Source organism: Haemorhous mexicanus, chromosome 4 (genome assembly GCF_027477595.1).
Source record: "Haemorhous mexicanus isolate bHaeMex1 chromosome 4, bHaeMex1.pri, whole genome shotgun sequence".
NCBI classification, from domain to species: Eukaryota; Metazoa; Chordata; class Aves; order Passeriformes; family Fringillidae; genus Haemorhous; species Haemorhous mexicanus.
In genome coordinates, this window is record NC_082344.1 from 53,180,404 (window position 1) to 53,204,822 (window position 24,419).

At 39.1% G+C, this 24,419-nt stretch overlaps 1 protein-coding gene across 1 annotated transcript in view; it reads right to left on the bottom strand.

Annotated features, from left to right (window-relative positions):
- Positions 1-12,820, bottom strand: part of GRXCR1 (glutaredoxin and cysteine rich domain containing 1) — a 38,266-nt gene extending 25,446 nt beyond the window's left edge. Inside the window, exon 1 of the mRNA XM_059845641.1 lies at positions 12,404-12,820. Coding sequence (XP_059701624.1) covers positions 12,404-12,820 — 417 coding nt within the window. The remainder of the gene's footprint in view (positions 1-12,403) is intronic.
- Between the last annotated feature and the right edge of the window lie 11,599 nt (positions 12,821-24,419).

The following is a 24,419-nucleotide window of genomic DNA, read 5'->3' on the forward strand; positions in this document are numbered from 1 at the left end:
AAAAGTTATTATACCTTTTACTGCATTCCTACAAACAGAAGCTGAAATGAGATGCACTAAAATCCTGAAACTCCCAGGGAATGGTGAGCAAATCAGGGAAACCACCACTGTCCCTCAGTTTGCAGTTCCAAACACCTGACACGTTATGTACTTTTCTTTCCTGACACTTTATATAACTTGAAGTCTAGCTGAAAATGTTCCCCATGTGGGTGGAGATAAAAACAGGCCATTGTGTAAAGGTTGGAGTTGTCATTTGCACTACACTCAAGTTAAGGAAAAGGACAACCATTTCTCAGGTGGACACGGAGCATTGCCTCACCCGGGGTCACAAAGCCCTCTGCAACCAGTAATGAATCCTGCACAGGCCTTTGAACAAGGCAGAGATCAAAGCTATGGTGTGACTAGTGCAGCCAAGTGCTGAGTCAATCCTTAGCTCTCAGAGAGCCCTATCACTCAACACGTGGAAGTGTGCAAAGGGGTATATTGTAGTTATAGCACTCCTTTGTCCTGCCCTGGCACTGAGTGATGAACGACCTTGTTCACCCACTATATTACTTAACCTAATTGGAACTATGCTCTCAGCTATCTCATTACTTAATAATACCTAGAAATTTGGTACCTTCATCTTCAAACCCTGAGTAGTTAATTATTACTTATATACTCAATATCCATTTTTAAAATTAAAGATCTGTCTACACTGCAGACTTTAGGTGCTTCATTTCCTTTTTTAAGCAACAGATTTTCAAAAAAGGCAGAGAGTTCAAGATTTTTATTCAGATACAATTCCTAGACAGCACACATAAACCAGCTCTTCCCTAGAATAGCCTACACTGTGGCTGCTGGCCTGATGCATGAAAGGGGACAGATGACTCATCCACCACTCTTCTTTAGAAGTAAAATACAAGACAACTTCATGAAGTAGAATTTTAGACTTCATTGCTGGAAAGACTTCAAGTCATAAGCTTTTGGGGTTTTTTTGTTTTTAACCATATAGGTATAATGTCTGAAAATCAGAATGTAGAAGGTTGTATGCTTTATACCAGCTCCAAAACCTGTTCGTCAAAAGAGCTACCAAGATAGTTATTATGTACATATCACATCTGCAGCTGGACTAATGTTTTACCAAGGCCAGTGTAAGCAGCTTTACGTTCTAGTCTGATTCAGGATTTTCAGAAATGTTTCAGAAATGTTTTCAGAGATGTTTATTTTTTAAATAAAATATTCATATAATCATACTTTTCATACAATAATGTTCTTATAGTGGGGCTAGAATCTATATCGTGTCATAGAGTTAAATGTGTTCTGTTCCAGGAATACGACAATAAATGAAGAAGCTGAGATTATTAAATCACCTGTCTGGTTTTCTTTTCTTTCTTTCAGTAGCTTCTTTGCATAGATAATCATTTAATACCGTGCAGCAAGAAGAATCAATAAAATTCATTCTAATTTCATATTATGTCTTCAAAAATGCTGAAACTCCACACTTGATTGCATTTCCGCCAGCTGAATAACCTTCTTCCAAAATGAGAATGGAGACAGCACAAAAAACAGGTCAGAAATTTCACTAGACCGCTCTCCTGTTTTGAAACCTCTTGCCCTTATTTATTTTGTCTTCCCCTGAGCCACTGGAGTAGCTGATGATGAAACCACTTGACTGAAGGAACTACATGACTCAAGTCTGCTCCCAGTCAGGAGCAGCCAAAAAAAAAAACCCAACACAACCTATAGTATTCATTATCTGCATTCAGGTGTAATATTGGCCAGTGAAAGTGTCCTTCCACCCCACAATCTTCCACATGAGAATGCAAAATAATATCATCCACCAAGCAGACAGGTTTGCAAAAGGCTTGACCACCCAGTAGATACAAGAGCTGTCATGGCAATATCTTCCAGTTAGATTAAAATAATCTATCTTCTGAAAAAGTCCTTTAGAAATGATCTTTTTAAATCCTTATGACAGTTTGAACTTGAAGGGTCTGAGTAGGTGCTTATATTTTTGAATTATTGTGAGATTTGAAAGAACAACTAGATTTATCCAGTGTATGTGAGTGAACCTGATTGAAGGCATCATAGAATCATAGAGTACATTGACAGGATACTTTCAACTAGACCAGGTTACTCAGAGACTCATCCAACCTGGCCTTGAACACTTCCATGGGACAGGCATCCACAACTTTCCTGGGCAAGCTGCTCTAATGCCTCATACCCCTAAAGTAAAGAATCTTTTCCTTACTATCTTTGAATTTGAAGAATTCCATTCCCCCTTGTCTGTCACTACATGCTCTTGCAAAGAGTCTTCCCCATCTTTTCTCTAAGCTCCCTTCAGGTACAGGAAGTCCACAATTAGATTACTCCAAAGCCATCTCTTTTCTGGGCTGAAAAAACCCAATTCTCTCAACTTTTCCTCATAAGAGTCTGATCAACTTGGTTGCCCTCCTCTGGACTTCCTCCAACAGGTCAATTTCCCTTCTGAGTTGAGAATCCCCAAGCTGGATGCAGCACTGCAGGTGCAGGTCTCACCAGAGACCTCATCAGCCAACACCTGGAAGGAAAAGTTCTCAAGGTATAATGTGACAGGTGGAAAGAAGCAATAATGCTTAAACCTCTCATTTTTCACTGTGTCTATCAATCTGCCTCTCAGGACATTCTCCACTTGAACAACAAGGAAATGTTTCATAGTTGCCTGCAGGGCTAGGAGGGAGAGTGCTTTGCATTTGAATGTAGTAAACAAATAGCAAGACATGAGCAGCTGGGCAGGAAAATATAGCATTTTCTTTAAAAAGCTGTAAGTTCTTTTGAGAAAAAGTTCCTTCTGTGTTACATAATTTTCAAGGAGAAATTTTCTTAAATAGCAGTGTATGTCTCCTTACAAATCCTAACAGTTTTAAAGCTTGTTAGAGAATTAGCAATCAGTAGTTCCAAAGAAACTGTTCTTTGCCTTTGTACCAGCATTGGCTGATGTGTCAGTGCAGTTCATAACACTGCATGGTGTTATAAATGTGTGCAAATATTGGCCAGAAAGACTTTTTATATTTCTTTTTGAGAAATGAAGGAAGAATGAGTCCTTGTGGTTTTACTGCAGTACAGAAGACATGCTCGTCTGACATTGATGGATGATGTCCCTAGATAAAGTTCCAAAGCAAAATGATACAAAGGTTGTTAAAATGCTTTCCACAATTCATACTAGCAATGAATGATGGTTTTTCTGTCTTCTTTCTTGCCATGCGTGAAATGAGTCTCTACCTCAGTGACTCCAGCTGCTCATCTGTGACCATTTCTGTTGCTTTCTCTGATGGAGGCTATAGAGAGTTGTGCTGTGGCAGCTTCTCCACAATATAACTACTGCATCAAGCAAAACCACGAGATTGCCTGTTTGGATGGGGAGCTGCAACTTTACAGCTTGTTTCAAAATCAATGGGCTGGGGATGCTGTCCTATCTATTATTCTTCTTACAAGTTTTGGAAGAATTCATTGAGGTTTAATTTACATGTTTTGTACTACCTTGCAATGGATGTTGCAGCAATTAGAAAGGTTTTCATGCATGAAAGCCATACCCTTTTCCCTCTGGTTGCAAATTTCATTCTAAAGAATGTTTTATTATATTTCAGCTACAAAATTATGATGCCACAAAACATTACAGTTACAGGCTAAAGTTCCAGCCAAGAAAAAAAATTGTCTTTTGGACCATTTCTTTCTGTCAAGCTGTTAATCATGTACCTTGTTTTGGTGCAGTATGTAATAAACTGTAGATAAATATCCAACCTGAGTAGATAAATATCACAGCAAGCTGTAGACAGACTGGAGCAGTCCAGCAACAAAATACCTGTGGCACATATACATTTATATTTTCTAGCTTAGTGTATTTGCAAATCCTAGTTCAGAACTGAAACAGTTTTGAGATCTGTAAACTAAATAATGGGATTTTAATGCACTTAAATTGTTAGAATTTTTTTTAAGTTTTAATAAAGGGATTTTATCTTCATTATTGTTTTTTTTCTTCATTATTACCATATTTTTGCAACTGCACAGCTGTGCACTTTGATGACGAATTGGCCCAATGTAGCCAAATATTTTCTTCCATGTTTGCAAAGTTATAAGCAAAAGATATTTAACCTAAGACACTCAAGTGTGAGAACTCCAAAATATTTGGTTGCAGATGAATTTATTTGTACACAAAATTAAGGGTCAATGACCAAGTATGAGGCTAGGAATTAAGCACATAGGTAATTTATTTCATCTTTATGTGTTCTACAAAATGTATTTGCTGTGTTGAAGGCATGCAAAGGTTCAGGGTCAATGAACAAGCAGGCAGCCTGTTGTACCATGTCAAAGAAAAGTGAATAGCCCCAAATTTTCTGAACAGACTTAGTTATAAGAATACTTCAAAACACATTTTCTCCTTATTTTCCTGCTGAGTGACAAAGTTGAGCTTAACAGATAGCAAAAGACAAGAGTTATTGCTACTAATTAATGATTAGGGCTAATCAGTTAGTCTTTTTCATCTCTGCTGTAAGAGGCCAATTCAGGAAAAAAAATCATCTACTCAGAATAAGTAGAAAAAAATTCTGCACTAGCATCCTAAGATATTTTTGATAGGCTGCTTGTGTAACATGACCCTTTTTCAAGTGAGTTGGAAGAAAGATGAAGCATTTTCCATGTTAATTCAAAGGCTGAGCACCTTATTGAGCAGTCCCACAAAGGGACATTTTTATGTAAGAGTCCCAGAGCAGAACATAGGATCAGATCCAGTGCTCGTCTGGTATTCCAGGTCAACTACCAGCCTGATAATTAAAAGTAAGAGTCTGGAAAGCATATATGGCATTTCCTACTAATACTGTTTTATTTTACGACTATCTTCAGCTCAGAAAATTTCCTGAGGCAAATATGACTTAGGAATCCCACTTAGTACAACCAGGAAGCCTTTTCTTCTATTTGGCAGTTGCATTCATTCTTTCAAAAAGAAAACAAACCTAAATTTAGATTTAAAGAGAGAGGATGCAACAAGGCAGCAGAACATGATTATTTGCAATCTCTCATGTCTTGAATACCAATTCAGTCTCCTCTCTTATCTCTTCTCTCTAACAAGCAAGTCACAGGCTACAAGTTTTTCTAGAGTACCTCCATTCTGTAACACTGTCACTACTACTGTGCTTAAGGGAGGGAAGGAAGTGGCGGAAGGAAGTGGTGGAAGTGGCGGAAGTGGTGGAAGGAAGGAAGGAAGTGGCGGAAGGAAGGAAGTGGCGGAAGGAAGTGGCGGAAGGAAGTGGCGGAAGTGGCGGAAGTGGCGGAAGTGGCGGAAGTGGCGGAAGGAAGGAAGGAAGGAAGGAAGGAAGGAAGGAAGGAAGGAAGGAAGGAAGGAAGGAAGGAAGGAAGGAAGGAAGGAAGGAAGGAAGGAAGGAAGGAAGGAAGGAAGGAAATGGAAGTCAAGCATGATGCTGAAGAATGCAGTACTATTTGGTATGGCAAATTGAGAATCAGCAATCCTGTGTTCTACTCCACAACTCCAAGAACTTATTCTTGCTATCTTGTGACTGTCAATTTCAAAGTACATCTCCCATCACTGCCTCCTGCAGATGCAATTTGTAACAAAGCAGCATATGCTTAAGTGCAGTTTGTATAGCAGCTGATCTACCAGGAATGCTCATGAAGCCATGCAGCTGGGACAGGCAATGGAACCCTTATTTTATGGATCCCATAGGACACAAGTAGGAAGTAACTGTGAGGTGCTGTCAATCCTGACATGCTGAGACACGTGGCCAAGGCAGAGCATTAGTGAAATTGTCATTAAGGAACAGCTTTTGGTGCCTTTGAGGCTAGGTGGCAGCAAGAGAGATTTGGAGAATCTTAGTTTTTGAGCTTGATGTTTAAGTCCTTCCTCAGAGGCCTGTGAGTTTTTTGAATCTATACCTAAAGTCTTGATTCACTCTGGTACTACATATTCTGTATATATATATTTCCTGCAGTAACACCACTCCTTCTTTGTTTTGCTCTTTCCCATGAAAGGGACAAGGGTCTCAAGAAAACTGACCTCATTTATGGACCCTTGACAAGCATCAAGACTCATCACGGCAAGAATAATTTTGAGGCCATGCAGTGCACTGGAGCATTAGACGGATGTCCAGTACATGCTGTCAGACTGCCAGCAGTAAAGCTTATAAATTTTTATTCAATTATTGGTTCAGTCTTTAAAAAGTGATATATTTAACCATAGTTTTGTTGGTAAGCCACCCAGTGTTGAGTGTATTGAGAAGTTAAGTTATCCCATATCTGTACTTTCCAAAAATGAGACAGCCGAGTCTTTTTTAACGCAAAACTTGTGTATCACTTTCAGAGGTTTAGATAGATAAAAATCTATTTACTGCTTCTATCAAGTATATGTCAAATATGTATTTTAATTCTAGCAGAAACAAATCCTAAAATGCCCTGAATAGCCTAGTAATAGATTTGCCTGACCTCAGTGCTTTACAATTGATTTCTCCAACAATAAAAACCGATATCTTAAGAACTGACCAAATCCAGGTTCCAGATGAAAGCTCACAGACCTGACCATCTCCCTTTTTAATTCAGTGTGTCTATTTAGACAACCACTCTGGAAACCACTTCTAATAACTAGAATATGATTAACAGCATCAGCAGAATCACAGTCCAAAGCAGTGTGGTCACAGATCAAAGCCCTTCTGAAGCTACAAAGTGAGTGGTGAAACAACTCTATGCCCATTGCAGTAGTGATCTAGTTTTCCTTCTAACTCTGAATTTTCTGTAACAAGCAAAAACCTGCTTTTCATAATCACTTGATCCTCCATGTTATTACAATTTTTCCTGTTCTCCAGTGGATTTCAGTGCAACACTGTTCAATAATTAGTCTTCCAGACTTAATAACACTAGGAAAATACACTGGAAGCTTGTAACTCAGACACTGCCTCTCACTGGTATTTATCTCTATCCATATAAGGGATGTTACTACATCAAACACTCTTTACAAGCAATCCATTGTTTTCTTTTGTAAGCTATGTCCATTTGGGAGTCAGAGTACTGTGTATGGAGGAGAATATGAAGGCAAAGATCAGGAGAGTTTTTAAAATCTTTGCCCAGTCCTAGAAGAGGATTTTGAATTCAAATAGTCCAGTGATTTCTGGAGTGTCAGCACTGATCATCAGCTGATCAGCAAGAAAGAGACTTCTCTTTATCAAGAGAAGTCTCTTCAAGTCTTGTCAAGACTTCTCCAATGAAAGTGCAGATCTCTCTTTCTTGTCTCCCCAGACTTTTGGGGATTGTAGTGATATATGCTCCAGAGGCTGCAGTGGTATACAACATGCCGCCCATTCTTTGCTTGTACTACTACCCAAGAACCTTTCCTTAACATCACTTTGCAGCCTCTGACTGCTTTGGAAGATGGTTGGTTTTTCTGCTGTATTTCACTTTATTTTGTTTGTGGTACTAGCTAGCCCTATCAGTTTGTAAGCTCTGCATGTCCTGCTGTATATTCACTTTTCCAGGTCACTTACAAGTAAAGAAAGATGAAAGTGCTCTTAACCCCCCCAAAAGCTCTCTTCTTAACAACCTTCCACATGATTCTTTATGCTTTCCCACCTTTCTCTCTAAACATTAATAAGCTCATTCTTCATCAGGCTGAATAGGGACTTGCACTTGACAACCTTACATGTGAGCTCTACCTGAGGAACTGTGCTTGGAAACTTTGTAAAGACTGTGTGTGTTATGTCTGACTCCTCACCCGTATCCTCTCTGACGCAATGCTCGCCAAGGCACTCATCAGGTTTGTTAACCAGACCTGCCCTTTTGCAATAGATGTCAGGAAGCCCTGCCTGAGAATGAGTTCTGTGGCTAATTTAGCAGAACCTGACCTTTCAGAGGAGGCTGGAAGGCCAGTGGAGTGTATAAGTATGGGAATGGAGGAAAGATACCCATGCTGAAACATGGAAAATGAGGAGAGACCTGTGTAAAACCTTTGGCTGAGCTCTATTATTACTTTGCACATTGGGATGGAAACCCAGTTTGGCATAAAATGGTCATTGCACTACATAGTAATATATGAGACAACCCAAAGATTTTTGCTTTATGTGACTCGGCCATAGCCATAGGTATGGCTTAGTCATAAAAATTGGTTGTGAAGAGAAATATATTTATTTCAAGGAAAAAAGAACTACTTCTCTACTGCTTTTTACAGAAAGTTATGGGAAATGTTTATATCCGTTTGCATTTAAACAATATTGTAATATTAGAATACGGAATTTTTGGTAGAATACTGAAATAAAACCACATTTACTTCAGATATGCAGAGAAGGGGCTTATGCTTCTGACACAATTGGCAAGTCATGTCCCCAGCTTCACAGCTGCCAATGCTGTCAGCTTTAGAGTCTCAGCAGGAGAAAATTTATACCAAGGAGGTGCATGAACAGGGGGAGTGGGAGCTCCAGCTCCCTCCTGCTTTTCAGGATTTTCAGTAGTGTGTGTTTCTCACAAATAAACCATTCCCAGCTGTCTGCCGCCTGCATTTCCAGCGCTGTGGGAGGCTATCCCCAGGCCCAGATTGGGTGCTAGTGGAGGCTGGGTGACACATGTGACTGTCCTTGCCTGCCACAGATACCACCAGTGTCCCCCCTCCCACCTTCCCGACCCAGAGCGGTTGTTATGTCAACACCCATCCCCACCCCACCCACCACTCCCTCACCCTGCCAGGATGTGGTTGCCATGTCAACAGTCTGTTTGTGGCATCCACCTCAAGGAGGAAAAGGCTGGAGGTGTTGCCATGGAAACCATGCTGTCCTGAAGCATCAACAGAGCTGGTCTCTCCCCCACCTTTCTTCCCCCACAATGGTCTTGAAGCTGAGGAAACCCCTGGACCTGTCCTGCTCTGTCCCACATTCTTTCCCCTGGCTGTGTTGGCCCCAGCTCCCACAGCTGCTCCCTCTCACCTGGCAGCAGCTTCACCAGGGGATGACCTGGTGTGCAAGGCTGACCTAGAGGGAGACCTTTCACTGTCACAGCACTGGAGCAGCTCTCATCTGGGGATTCAGACAGTCCTCAGACAGAGTAATGGGAAGGACTCAGCTTCCCAGGGAACAGTGGAAATGAGAGATCCGGGACTGAAAGGGCGAGAGAAGTGCTGAGTGCGTGACTGTGGGAAGATGTAGCAGGGGACACACATCTAGATATAAATTCTCAGATCAGGCTTGTATCATATAGCAACAACGACCAAAAGACCTTTTCATCTAAAAATACTTCCTGCCTTACATCACTGTCTTAAAATTTAAAAAAGCTCCAGAAGGTGTGATTTTTTTTTCAGATAAGTTTGTTGTGGGAAGAAAGTGTCTGAATCAATTCTGTAGAAAGGCTGTAGTAAGAAAGTGTGAAAAAAATATTCACAAATCCAAATATTTCCATAAGACATTAAAATACACAAGTGCTTTTAGCACAAGTATTTGAACAGAGAAAATCAAAGGTCTTGACTGCACAACATAATGAAGCCCAGTTAATGAATTCCTGTTTATCCCTAGAATATCTGAATGAAGTGATTTGCTTTAAAGGATCTCTCCTCTATCACAGGGAGCCTCTAGGGATTTGGGGAAATTGTATATTAAAGGAGTTTGCAGATAATCTGAAGAATCAGAAAGCTGATATTGCAGAAAAAAGCCACGCCCTAGTTTCAGGATCACAGGACACTCACACACACCCAGTATTTGGCTTCTCACATGCACATTTTAGTTAGACAGTGATGTAGTAAATACTAAATAAGAAGCATTTGCATACAAGAATATATCAGTGCTTAGAATACAGGATTGTCAAGAGTTCATGTGAGCACTCTGAGATTAAAAATACCGACTTGACAGCACTGCTGAGAAATGTACAATGCATTCATGTCATATGAGTTCCTCCTGTTGAATCATCCAAGGGGCAGAGATGGACTCTCCTCAGGGAGGAGCACTCTCCTCTTAACAGCTATACATTTGCTGCTACTTATCTAAGAGAAACATGTAACTGGAGATGATCTCACATAATTAAGAAGAGGCTAACTTTAAAAATGCCCGGATTGAGAGATTTTGTGTTGTACCTGCTAACAAAGACATGTTTCTATCTTACTTAGCCTTCAAAAGAACTCTTGTTGCTCTCTAACTGGTATTATAGCTCAATAGTCTGGAACATGCTTACAGAAAACTAGAAATCATCCTCTAATCTCATTCTAAAGGCCATTATTTCATTTGTGATTGGATGGATTTCACACATACTTCTCATTAGGATCAAGCAGTTTCAAATCCATCTCAAAGCTAACCTTTGTGTTCTGCACTCCTCTGTGCTCAGCATGTGGCACACAAAATTGGCTCAGAATATGACATAAAAGATATGCAAACCATCATTCTTTTTCACTAGACTAGGGCTTTATCTCTGGGGAAATCTGAACTTGTGTAGAAACCTTAAATCATTCTGTCCTCAGTACTGTTCAATATATGTCTTAATGAAAGTATAGACAGTTTTTTTCTGGACATCACTCATCTAGACCTGCCTAGGAAGAAGCTTCTCAGTTCCACAATGTATTTTCCTCATCCACTTTGAAAACCTGCCTTTTCTTTTGGACTTTGCAATGCCTGTAGCAGAGTTCTTCATTGAAATTACACGCTGTACGAAAAACTGTTTTCATCTGATTATTTAATTTTTCCTCTTCCTTCCACAGTAAAATATTATGAATAAAAAAAAAATCCTTACCACCTTTTAAGCCAGTCATTATTTTACAGGTTTTAATTAAGGAATTCTGTGGCAGACTTGGATATATGTACTTTTCTGAATTATATATGAGATGGATATGCCTCCTTTCAAGAAAATACTTTCTTCAGCAAAACACCTCATGGAAATAGCACTGGTCCTACCATTAACTCTGCTAGGAATACAAGAAACTTTGCAATCAAAGTACATTCATCTCAGTCCTTGGGTCTTTCCTGAAGATCTTCCAACCTAAAACTGGGGATAGAAAAAGCAGGGATAAGGCAGGGACACTAATTAAAGTGCATGTCTTCAAATGGGTCTGTTTATTTAGCTGATTCAAATTTCTTAGCTTAGTGTTACTGATGTAGTAGAAGACAGCTTTTAGAAGGGCATGAGGCTAGTGGGTGAAATTGGGTACTCTGTGTAGTGAAATAGCACAGGACAATGGAATTGAAGTTGGAGAAGAACCCAAACATGCCTCAGTTAATACTTACTAATTCAAATCTACTTTTAAAAAGTCAGTTTGTTACAAATTCTATCAGAAAAAGGAATTAAAGACAAACTCTTCCATGAGTAGCTCGAAAGAAAGCAAACTACTTGAGTGCTATGTGATGTAAAGAATGAAAATGAACAGGAAATTATTCTCTGAAACGTCAACTTCTGCAGGAACATTCATATTGACAAAAAGACTGTTAATTTAGCTATGACATAGAGGATAAATTCCTATCCAGAAGCAAGAGAATGTTAATCTATTGCCATTTATTAATGTAATATAAAATTACCTCATTTCAAAGTAATTTCAAAATGCAAAAAAAAGTCATTATTAAAATAAAAATCCCCATGATTTAAAACTGCATAAAAAGTTTTAAAATAATGCCCTGAAACCATCACAGGATAATTTAATTGAAAAGCATAATTGTGGATTTTAAGAACATCAGAAAGAGTCTGGTTGTACATTTGTTGCTGTCTGTGTGAATATTGATGATTGAAAGGCTTGACTAGCATATACAGATAAATTATATATATGAGATAAATATTTTAGAACTTTTATCTTGATTTTTCTGAAGGCCTGTGTTTCTCTGACTAAGGCATTAGTGTGGCATATACTGTTTCAAATACAGATATTCTGCTCCTTTTACAAAATAGATAGAAAACAGACATTAATAAAAGAGACCTCTAAGATTTCATTCCCCTGAAATTTTCATGTGGGAAAACCGTCATTGCTGCCACCCTGCACCTACTTTGATCTACTTTGCAGATTAAACAGAATGGAATTTGCAAGCATACATATTTACATGTAGGGGACAGTAGATAACATCGTAACCTCATTGGAATTAATATAATAGGAGTGGAAACATGACACGTTCCTGTACAGGAGACCTGTATAGATCTCCAGCAAAGCCCCAGTTCAATCCTCTGGCACATTTCTTTCCTCATCCAGACATGGAAAGCACAACGTACATATTTCTACTCAGCAAATATTAGATCAATTATGAAAAGCAAAGTTCATAGCCAATATGGAGTGTGGAGCTGTTTGATACTAGAAGGACCAATGAGCCCCTCTTGGGCAAGTGGATAGCAATGGGAACGAGACAGAACATTGAGAAATCCTAAACGAGAGCAGTTTGAACAAAGGGAAGAATAATGTGTGGAATTGAAAGGGACAGAGAGACAGCTTACAGGCAGCCAGCAGATCTGTACCACCTACCTGAAATACTTTTGCCAAATTGTCAAAAAGGGCTTGACCAGCGCTGACTTTATGCTTGACTCCCCTGACTGTGCCGTTCTTGCTGAGGATGTTGACTCGCTTTGTACCAAACCCCTTCTCTTTAGTGGCTCTGACTAAAATGAGCAAGTCATCCTGCTCATTGTCATTCTCATCGCACTCCGACCCCGCGTGCCCATTCTGCTGCCCGTCCACCTCGCTCAGCCGGCTGGTCTGGTCGGTCTCTGAGCTGCTGGCATACTCGGAGTCCAGCGAGTCGGCGGCCTCGCCGTCGGCGTACACCTCCTTCAGCACCCGCCCGCTGTGCGAGGACGCCACGCGGAACCGAACCTTCCTCAGCAGCCGCTCGCTGTCCGCCTTGCCCTCGCCTTTGAACATCGCCTCCTCCATGGAGATCAGCAGCTTGCATTGTTCCAGCGTGGTGCCCATTGCATCTGCCAGTTCGTCACACTTAACAACAATATCAGCGCTGTTTTCTGCTGACAGGGGTTCTCATATTAAACTAAAGAGGGTTCCCAAGAAGCCACTGCCGTTCTGCAGTTAATAATGGATGCATTTGTGCTATGGTTACCTTTAAACTAAAACCTGTAAAGTGATCTCGTTAATTAAATATTAAAAAGACATTGTGTACTTTTTAGCACCAAGGAAGAAAGCAAGAAAGGGAGAAATTATATTAAGGGAAGGGAAGGGAAGGGAAGGGAAGGGAAGGGAAGGGAAGGGAAGGGAAGGGAAGGGAAGGGAAGGGAAGGGAAGGGAAGGGAAGGGAAGGGAAGGGAAGGGAAGGGAAGGGAAGGGAAGGGAAGGGAAGGGAAGGGAAGGGAAGGGAAGGGAAGGGAAGGGAAGGGAAGGGAAGGGAAGGGAAGGGAAGGGAAGGGAAGGGAAGGGAAGGGAAGGGAAGGGAAGGGAAGGGAAGGGAAGGGAAGGGAAGGGAAGGGAAGGGAAGGGAAGGGAAGGGAAGGGAAGGGAAGGGAAGGGAAGGGAAGGGAAGGGAAGGGAAGGGAAGGGAAGGGAAGGGAAGGGAAGGGAAGGGAAGGGAAGGGAAGGGAAGGGAAGGGAAGGGAAGGGAAGGGAAGGGAAGGGAAGGGAAGCATTTGGACAATGCTCTCAGGCCCAAGGTGTGACCTTTGGGGTGTTCTGCACAGGGGCAGGAGTTGGACTTTGATGATCTTAATAGGTCCTTTTGAACTCATAATATTCTCTGATTCTGTGAATCTGTAGTAAATCAAATAATAGCAATTACACAAGTTTATATGAAAGCAGTTTGATTTGCTAAAAAAGGCAAAGAGGAAGAGTTTTTTCCAAGATCTACAAAGTCAAAACTATTTATGTTCATTGCTCCTGGAGGAAAAATGAAAAATTTAAGCACCTGAATCAATGATGAGTACATTTCTTTCACAAAACATTAAACTTCCCTACCAGTCAAACCTCATTCAGCAAAGTCTGCTTTTTACACAAACTTACAGAGATTCAGCAAGGAGCTGCTACTTGATGGCTTTCAGCGCTGACCTTTTCACAGACTGGCAGAGCAGTGGAGAAGCAATTAGTCAGAATTTGTTGCACATTTATCTAATAACACAATGTTATTAAATAAAACTGAGTTGTAGCTAGCACCACACAGCAACCACAGCATATGTTCTGCTTTGTCAGGGACTGGGCAAGGGAATCTGAACAAGGAGCAGGAAATTAACTGAGGCAACAAGGATCAACAATAAGAAGTAGGGTAACATGGATTCATCCACAGGGAATCACATAGCCCTATCCTAGCACATCACAAGTAGTGGTTGCCTCAGTGTTCAGCACCCAGCTCTAGATGTAAAAATAACCAACCCACACTTGGTTTCTAGCTGTGTCTACTCAATATCATGTAGTAGCACCTTAAACCCCCAAGCTGCTTCTGAGTTTGCATGATGATTCCTACTTACAGTGCTATTTCTGTGTTTTCTCCATTTAAAGAAAAATGCAGCATTAAGACCTCAATCCCCTTCTCACTTTCCTGACAAACATTCCCTAGACACTCTCCACAGCTTCATTTTCTCTCTAGACTCATGAATACTGAATTGCTTCCTGAAGGCTGTGACCCCCTGACAGGTGTAGGCATGAAATGATGCTCAGCCAACCCAGAGTGGTAATGCCTGCACTCACAAGCAGCTGCAGAGCTTCAAGCATCTGAGACTTTCTGGTCAAGATTTTAAAAATGCAGGTTCAAATCTTTCAACAGTTATGTGGGGGTTCTTTTGACTTTATTTAGAACAAGAGGCATGAAAATATTGCTCTTCAGCCCAAATAAAATCATGATTTTTCAAGGCTGAAATCTAAAATTATTTATTTCCTATCCACAGAATGGAAACACAATGATTAGTGGCATTTCATAGCACTTGTGTTTGCCACACTTCTGTCTACATAGGATGATTCACTGTATTATTAAGTACTATAATTAATGCATTAAAAATAGGCAAAAATAATAAGTCACAAGAGTTAAAATACATTGTTACTTATCTTTCAAATAGAAACATCTAGTATCAAAGTCTGTACTAATATTGAAAATAGTTATAAGAATATTTGTGAAATTCATTTGAGGAGGAGGATGCTGAATCCCACTGGTTGTGTCATAGCCACTTGCCCACAGGAGTTTTGACAAGAAATATATTTCATTAGTACTAAAATGTGACTCAGAACAAAGAACATTCTGTAGAAGAATTAATAGTTCAAAGTATCTTTTATGGAGTTATCCAAACAGGGCTGCAAGATACCTGGAGAAATTACTTAGCCTGCTACCTATGCTGAAGTTAACTGTAACATAGCATTTCCATGGTTATCTGAGTGGCTTGGAAACCTGCAGTAATTTACTTTGGTCATATTCATTTTTATTTAAACAACACAAAGCAACTGTCTTTAAATGAATTGCCACACATTTAAAAAATCAGATCCTCTATAACACATATTTTGCAAAAAAAATTTCTTATATTTTTATCTTCTCCAATTGGCACTATATATCCTTTAACAGAAACCATTTTACTGCTGTTGCAGGCAAGGAATAAGCTTGTATTGTCTGGAGCACAAATAACTTGATGCTACCTGAGTGACTTAAAAAGCTAATGTAGCATTGAATAATTGCAGAATTAATCAGTACCACATTTTAAAAACACTCGAAATACTGTTCACATCTTGCACTCTGTTGGTAGGAAATTAGCTTGTTGTTTAGTTTCATGGCAATTCCATTATTCACTGGGAAATATTTTTATGTCTGGTTATGACAGATAAGAAACTGTATGCACAGTTTTCTCTGCAAAAAAAAAAAAAAAATTAGGCAAAGTGGAGTGAGCCTCTTGACAGAAGTGTTTACATGCATAAGATTTCATCCTGGTGTTCCAGCTGTGGACCTTCTGTGAGCAAATTTGTGACTTTGGGGCTAAGTGCACATACCCAGTGGTAAACAGATTAAGACTCTAAACAGGTTGTATATGTGACATAAGACATTTCAGAGTTCAAAAACAGAGATGCACATATTTGTTCCATCTGCCTGGGTGCATGTTCTCAGCAACAACAGAAAGGATAAAACTTGACTAAGCATCTCTGTTCCTCCTGCAGACTAAAACTGTATTAAAGGCCTAAACTAACTCCATTTGTGCAGCTTGATGCTGCACCCTGCCAACTGTTTTATTTCTGTTTATCATTTTTAGCTTTCCTACACACACTTCTGTTCATTCAAAGGCTATCTCATTTAATGAGCAGTATCTGTTAAAAACACAGGAGTTTTGCAGTAGTGAGATATTCCTTGTCATAATTGTTACTCTTCCTGAATCATTTGGCTATTGTTAGATTTTGTTTCTGCTTAGCTTGGTTCTAATGTACTGCCACTGATTAATTCGAGGACAGGGGTTCCAGCTACCATAAAGTCAAAGCACACAGGAAATAAAGTGTCTCTAGAGAGATCTTGCCTGAATAGAGAAGCACTCTGTAAAAAAAAGAGCAAACACTTGTAAAGAAACTATTTCATCCATTCCTTTTTATGTGACTGTTTCATTTCACAAGGAACTGGACCAACACATTACCCTGATGCTGTGATAAATAATATGGCTGCCAATAAAAAACACAGATTTATCATGTTTAATATATCACTAAGTTGAAAGAAACAAAGAAGATGATGCTTCTGCTAGTTGTTGCTGCTTCTTCAAAGAAGATGCTGCTTCTGCTTGAAATAGAACTAAGATACCAGTACTAGATGAAGACCAGGGGACAGATGCTGTATGTGGAAAACTGAAAGACAAATGGCTACTCTGAGACTGACATTTGAGAATTCAGGCTCGGTGAAAGAAGGTACCTGCAGAGGCTGCTCATTACAGCTTTCATCCATGACAAAGCAGGGAAGTCTAGATAATAAACTTAGTCTCAATATTTAACTTTTAAATCACTCATATTAGGTCAAGTGAGGCAAAGCCTTTAATAATTTTATAATGAAAAACTAAGACAAAGTAGCAATCACATTATGCCAAGTGAGACCATTATAGCTGTACCAGGAAGGAAAAAAAAAACAGAAGAGAATAGAAGGAAACTGTAATCTCATTTATAATTCTGATGTATTTTCTTTAATATATAGGTAAATCTTGCTGTCAGAGTTCATCATACATATACATACTTCAATTTCTACAGCTTACACAAGCAGAGAATCTCCCCTAGGTGTTCCATTTCACTAAGTTTGGAGCACTACCAGCTTCAACTCTGGAAAGAACTACAAATCAAGAACATTAAACTGTAGCAAAATGTTTGAAAGAGTATCTAGACATGTATTAAGAAGCAAAGATTGTTGGCACTTTGCTGAAGAAGTTTAGAGTGGGCTGTTTGAAATTACTATAAAAAATGTACCTTGTGACATTACCATGCATCAGAGAATAAAAGGTATAAAAAAATAATAGAATTTCTGGCATTCAAATAGCAGCAAAATGGAACCAGAATCATGAAATGAGATTTCAGGAGAGAATATGTTAAAAAAAAAGAATAAAATGGGCTGAAATCAGCAACTGCCTTCTTCATTTCTGAACATGTGACCATTTTAATAGACCAGTTTACCCCCTGACAAAGCATTATATGCTCTGCTTTGATGCACAGTGTTTGCAGGGCCATTTTGTTTGATGTATTTGCAGGTCACTAAGTATATATAACCATTCTGTAGGCTGACTTGATACCAACCACACTGGTGTCATTCATCATTAGACAGATGGTATGAATTCACAGTGACATGTCTTGTGATACTATTTTTTTTTTTTTTCACTCCACAAAGGACTGTTTGCAACTGTCTCCAACTCTATTACACTGGCAGTAATCAGAAGCACATTCTGTAATCTCTAATTCTTAATACAAAATTAGCAGAGTAATCATCAGGACACAGATATTCAAAGGACCCAAATTTCCCTCCTGTTGATGGGGAGCAGGTGTTTTGGTTTGTAAAAGCATGTGTGGTAAGCTGAGTTTGTTCATTTTGCTACAAGGAAGTAAAGTTTGTGAGCAACACGCTCTATGCTTTAGAGATTACAAAAGCAGATAATTTGAACAGTGAATGCTAACCGAATTGTTTCTATCTGAGACAGATTTAGTGCATTTCCCACTTGTTCAGAGAAGGAATACCCCCATTTGCTAAGTCAGCAAAACATCTGTCTGCTTTTCTGCAGGTCCAGAATCACTTTTTGGCTGCAGTAAAGTTCATGAGGGCACTCAGAGCACGTTCAGGTCCCCATCAGGGAACTCTTGCATCTGGCAATTGTTTGTCAGGTTTAGCCGCTGCTAGATGGAAATAATACAGACAAGAACAAACCAAACATACTGTTGCTATTGTAATGCCTAATTATTCATATGGTAAGTGCTTTACACTGTCATTTCATTTTATTTGTAGATTTCATTTAACTTCTGTTAAACAATTGTTAGACAGAATGTCAAGGGTTTTGTGCTTTTATTTCTGTTTACATTAGTGAATTGGGTGCAATTTTTGTTCAATTTCTATAATGAAGGAATTAAATGAATGAGCAAATCAAGACCTGTGTCTAGGCCATGCACACAAGTGCACAAGGACCTACAGAGACATAGGGAAACTTTCTGCTATCCTTTTTGTTAGGGTGAGCAGAAAGCATTCATTTCCAAAATCTTAAGAGAGGAATTCTCTACATTGCATTTGGAAATGCAATCAATTAGTATCCTGAACTTGAAATTCACAGCCATTTGAACAGTTAATTCATTTTTATTTTTCCCATAGTAGGTTTTCATAGAAGTCAAGCTGCTGAGCTAAACACAGAAGCAGCAGTACATGAAAAGCTTCTGTCATTATGTGGTACTTCCAGACTTAATTTGTTTATTTACTCTGGCCAAAGTAAAAGGTCAGCTATTAAATATGTTATATTTTATTTGAGTCATGCAAAGGAAAGATCAGTTTTCCTTCAGGATGACCTGGAAAACACTTAGAGCCTACTGACTGTAGTAGTAAGAACAGTGGATATAAATTTTGATTCATGCCAGATAGCTAGTAACAAGCACTATTTTTTGTTACTTCTCTTACCCAGCTGGTACAAAAAATTTATTGTTTGTAGCTCTTTCTTTTTCTAGTCATATAAGTGGCCACCATAACACATGTGTAAATGTTAGCTGTTTCTCCAGAAGCTCTGGCTTGTAGCTAGATGCCAAAGTTTTTGGTGGACACAAATTTTACAGTCTAGATTAGAACTGAATTCCCATGCTGAGCTCCATTAAGAGCTCTGTTATATCTTCTCCTGTGTTCTATTTGAACAGGAAAAAATAATGAAAGAAAATTATTTACAGTAGAGCAGCAATTTGTAGAGGAAAGAAAAACTTTGTTGTGACAAAAAAAAGTTATGTAAATAAGAAGCATCAGAGAGAAAAATCTTCAATTCAGCAGAGAACAAAAAAAACATGTTATAAGATGGACTCAGCTAGACTGCTCCTTCATGTGATGCACGGGCCAGATATTAAAATAGACATTTAGTTCCACCCACCCAAGCAACATTACCAGTTTCTGGGGCCACATAAGTAGTCAAGACATCCTACTTGGGGGTAGGATTAAGTACAGAAAATGTATCTCTCCACCAACCCACCTCCTTACTGACAGGCAAGTCTCAGGGAAGGAGATCTGGATGCCAGAATCCAGCACAGAACACATCTGAGGGTCACTAAATGTTTGCCAGGCTGTGGAGTAACCACTTAAAAAAAAAAGAGAGAAAAATGTTGATTTCTGTCTGATGATTCCAATAGCTCTGCCCGAGCTCCACTGAGCTTGGATTCACTGTCATTTACACTGGAAACTATAGGTAGGGCTGTGTTGAGAAAGAAAAAAATTGAGATTAGAAGATAATAGCAGAGCAAAAATATTTGTACACAGTCCTTGTAACTTCTGCTTAAATTTCCTAAATGTGAAAATGTGTTCCCATATTTTTTTGTTTGAAATCTCATCTAAAATCTGTTACAACTTCTCCATCACATGTCCCAATCCAAATACCAAAGCTTTGGAAGAAGAACCTGCTACAGGAAGCCCTGATTCACTAGAAAGAATATCCCCTCCTGTATCCGTTATAATGCATTTATCATTGTTTCAATGACTAAGGAACAGCCAGGAACTTTAAAAAGAGATACATTCTTTGCTTGTAAAGAAAAATGACTAATGATAGTTTTCAAGGTTCATTTTCAAGTATTGCAATCGGTCCTTCTTCATTGCAAACAAAGATGAAAAAGTCAGCATGAAAGCTTCAGAGAGACATTTCCATTCTCAGAGCTCCAAATGAAACAGTTTCAGCAGCAGAAGAGATTCCTGAACCCTGTCCTGAAATTCCTCATACATCTATTTCTCCTAGCTCCCACTAGAGATAGAGCCCATCTTTCCGTGTTTGGGTGGTTGAAAAATATAAATAAAACAAGTATATGGAATAAAAGGACCTGGCATTCTGTTACATTGAAAAGAACTAATACTCGAGGGAAATACAGTTTAGTGCTGCTCTTTCTCATGTGATTCATAACTATTTATTAAGTACCACAAGTACACTTTCTAGGTTATCCATGTTTATGGATAGCTTGTCTGGGTAGTATCAGCTAAATAAAATTTCAAATTCTGTCAAACTTCTGTCATCTTTTGACTCATAAATATGTGCACATTTCAGACACAAAATCTTTCTAGCTCTTTTTATAAGGTAGGTATGTTAAGCCTACATGTTGCTTTCAACATTTTGGGCAAACTTCAAGTAGATAATTGAATGCTGCTAAATTTAAACTGTTAAATTTAATTTAAACCGTTAAATTTTGATGGTGGTGATCCTACCCACACACATTGTTTTGTTCTGTTAAACAGCTTCTGAGTCCTATTGCTGAGCTCTAAACTTCATTACTGAGTAGCCTTATTTAAATATATGTCTCAAATATTCCTTGGATGCAAGAAAAGTTTAATTATAAAGTTTTGATTTAATTAATCAGAGATTCTTATACAGAAATTAAAAGGACTTAAAAGTACTGTGAGTAGGCTTATGTTTTCTTAAATTTTATTCTTAGGTTAAAGCAATGTTTTGGGTTGGTTTATATCCAACCAGATCTTTTGGAGGGGCAAAAGTTATTTTGGGACTATCACGCTGAGGGAATCAATGCAAACAACATGCAAATAGCCCTTTTTTGGGTCAGATTTATTCTTTTGTGGTAATTATTGCTTGCAGACTTGGAGAGACTGGGCTGTTAATGTTTAATGACCCAAACAATCGACCATTTAACAGCTCAGAAGCAGAGGGAGTGCACACCTTGGCTGGAGGCTACAGCTGACTTTGAACAAGGTAAGGGAAAAGTCTGACAAGAGGCAAATCCTATGAGGTAGGATAGCACTTTTCATCATGCCAGTGTCCTCCCTTACATAATGGCTGAAAATTCCCATAGATAGATAGATAGATAGATAGATAGATAGATAGATAGATAGATAGATACATACATACATACATACATACATACATACATACATACTGTGTGAAAACTCCCCTTGAGGAGAGTGCCCAAAGGTATTCACCCCTGCTGATGGGCTGAAATGGGCCATGACTGACTTAATTTCACTGACAGGAGAGGAGAGGTGGCTGTAATGTTTTAGAAGGTGCCCTAAACCATCAAAGAGTCCTGAAGTGTCCCGTGATCCAAAGTAACATCCAGTGTGAAACTCCCCTCCTCAGGGGAGGTACCTGGGCATTCCCACCCGAACCTTGGTGAGTATAAACCCAGTGGACTCTATGTTTCTTCAGCTTCTCCCATCCCATCAAGACAGAGACCAGCATTTTGACAATACTGGGATGCTCACCACTAAGACCGGAAGAAGGGGACAAACAGGATCCACAGGATTCACAGCATCTTTCTTTTCCTATTTCTTTCTCCTTCTTCCTCTCTATCTCACATTTACTGTTACATTAAAATCCATGCTATTGACTTTGTTACATGGTCTCATTCACACCTTAATTTGGGCAGAGACTAATATAATTTTAGACTCTAATAATTTTAATAACTGGTTCTTAACAAGGTGGAAAATTCTGCTGCTGAGCATACAAATATCTACCATAACCCTCGGTCTGACTTGAAGCACGTATCTTGCATGCCTCCCTCAAGTATTCCGCTATGTACTACTTCTGACATTTATTTTTGAGCCAAAAACATGACTACTAGTCAGCTATGGCTTTTATGGGAGGAAAAAATATATTTAGTGCTTTCTTCTTATCATTTTATTCTCCCCAGAAGACCACATCATTATTGTGGTAGTAGACAGCAGATACTCTAGCAATAATAATACATAATAATGTACTTTAGGTCTCATTTCACACCCAGAAATAAAAGTGATGAAAATAAGATCAAGGACTTTAATTTAGTTCTATTGTTACTAGCTGATGTCACCTCTAGTATTCTTTCTGCAGGTTTCTTTCATTCAAAACGATAAATCTTTATATGTTTGTTCTCTAGGTCTTCAGTTTTTTCAGCTGAGACAAGAAAAAATTTTGTGAAGTTGGGTTTTTTCCAAATGCTGCTGAACATGACATCACACTGACTCCTACATAAAGAAGATGATTTGCATACAGCGTGATTCCCCATAGAGCCATCAGATGATAAGAAATGTCATCCAATCCCTGAATTGCTATGCTGTTTTTAATTGAAGGTGGATATCAATTTTTGTGACAGAAATATTTCCGTATATACAAATATATTCAATGCTAGATGGTGTTTCATACAGCTTCAGGATATCAGAAACATATCAGCCTTCTCTTATGTGCCTCTGGGGAGAGTTTAATAGCCATGACATCCCAAAGGTAAATCATTATGACATCTGGAGGCAGGAGAACCATTCATGGACACAGAAGAGGTGAGACTGGTTTGACTTTTCCACCTGAAAGTGAACCATAGCTGAGTCTAGAGGCAAACATAGGAAGACCAGATAGAGGGTATTGCTCTGTTTAATGGCTGAGGTAATTGCAAGAGGGATGAATCATTAAGTCACTTAGGCTATGTTTTCTCAGCAAACAAATGGGGAATCACCTCACTCAGTCTGAATCAGAGAAACCCTTACTGTGAGCAGGGAAACAATGTCAGCAAATGCTTGTCCAGACTGACTGATGAAGCCACTCTGAAGCGGGGTGAAATCACTGCCTTATACCAACAGAAATTCAGAGTGTAGTCAGTGCAAATGAGCAGCCTGGGCAGTGATTCACCCACTGGCGCAAGGATGTCAGGCTCTGTCAGAGCCAGGCTCTGGGTGACGCTGGCACACAGCAGCCCCAGGCAGGTGCAGGAGGGCTGCAGAGGCACTGGCAGCAAAGGGGGGAGGCTTCCTTTTCTATCTATCAGCAGAGAAACAGGTACTTTTTGATCTAGAGGAAGGAAAAGCTAGGAAGGACAGAGTACTTTTTTTTTCTTCTGGCACTAATTGTTTTGAAATCTTTGGGAACAAATGATGCAATGAGGGGCAGCTTTTTCCCCACACTTGAGTGCACTGTTGTTATCATAAATCTAGTTATTTATGATTCCAATTTGCAGTCACTTCCCTAGGCCATTCATTTGCTATTTAAAAAAAGAAATGACAAACATTGTCCAAAAGGATATGCACATACCATAGCACCAGGGAAAAAATTAAAATATGAAACCTTCTCCCTACTCCTAATCTCTTTAGAGACTGCTCTTTAGAAGTGGGAAACACTGATGCACTGACTGAGTACCCAGCACTCTGATATTTGAACACTGTTTAATGGGTTACTTTGTATAATATAATGAATCATATCTCCTCAGTCATATATTCTTTTGTTGTTATTATTATTGTTGTTGTTACTGCTACTATTATTATTTCAGTCTTACTTCCTAGTATAGCCACCATACTCCACTCTTATCTTGTTTTCTTTTCATTGCAGCTTGGATTTTGGACACTTCAGCTGAGTTAATTCAATTTACAGGATCATTAACTAGACTGCAAATGAAAGGGGAAGACAATGTATCTCCACAGGAATCCTCAATGTCAGAATGGTCTCTGGGTCTTAAAATCTTGGGAGCTTCTTGTGCAGCATCAGTCTGACTTAATATACTTGCAAACCAAAATAGGATCCAACAGATGAAAAAAGTGGCAAAAAACTGAAATAAAATTGTAATTCTTTTTCCTCCACTAAATACAAAGCTGATGTCATTTTCTCTTTAAGCGTCCTGGTCAAATCTTTACAAATAATGACTGACTTGTCAAAAGGCTTGTATGCCGAATCTCTTTTTTTTTTTTTTTTTTCTGATTTATCTTGAAGCTGTTTCAAAACAAAAGAAATAATTTTTCTCTCTGAATCTTTGTATTTCTAGCTCTATCTTGATTTGTCACTGCTGGGAGACAGTGATAGCATCCAGCACTGTTTCCTGAAGGCTTGTCTGAGGGCTGTATCCTGAGCCTGTACAAGCTTTTTGAATGTAGCCACCCACACAGCATTATTCTGATCACATTGCT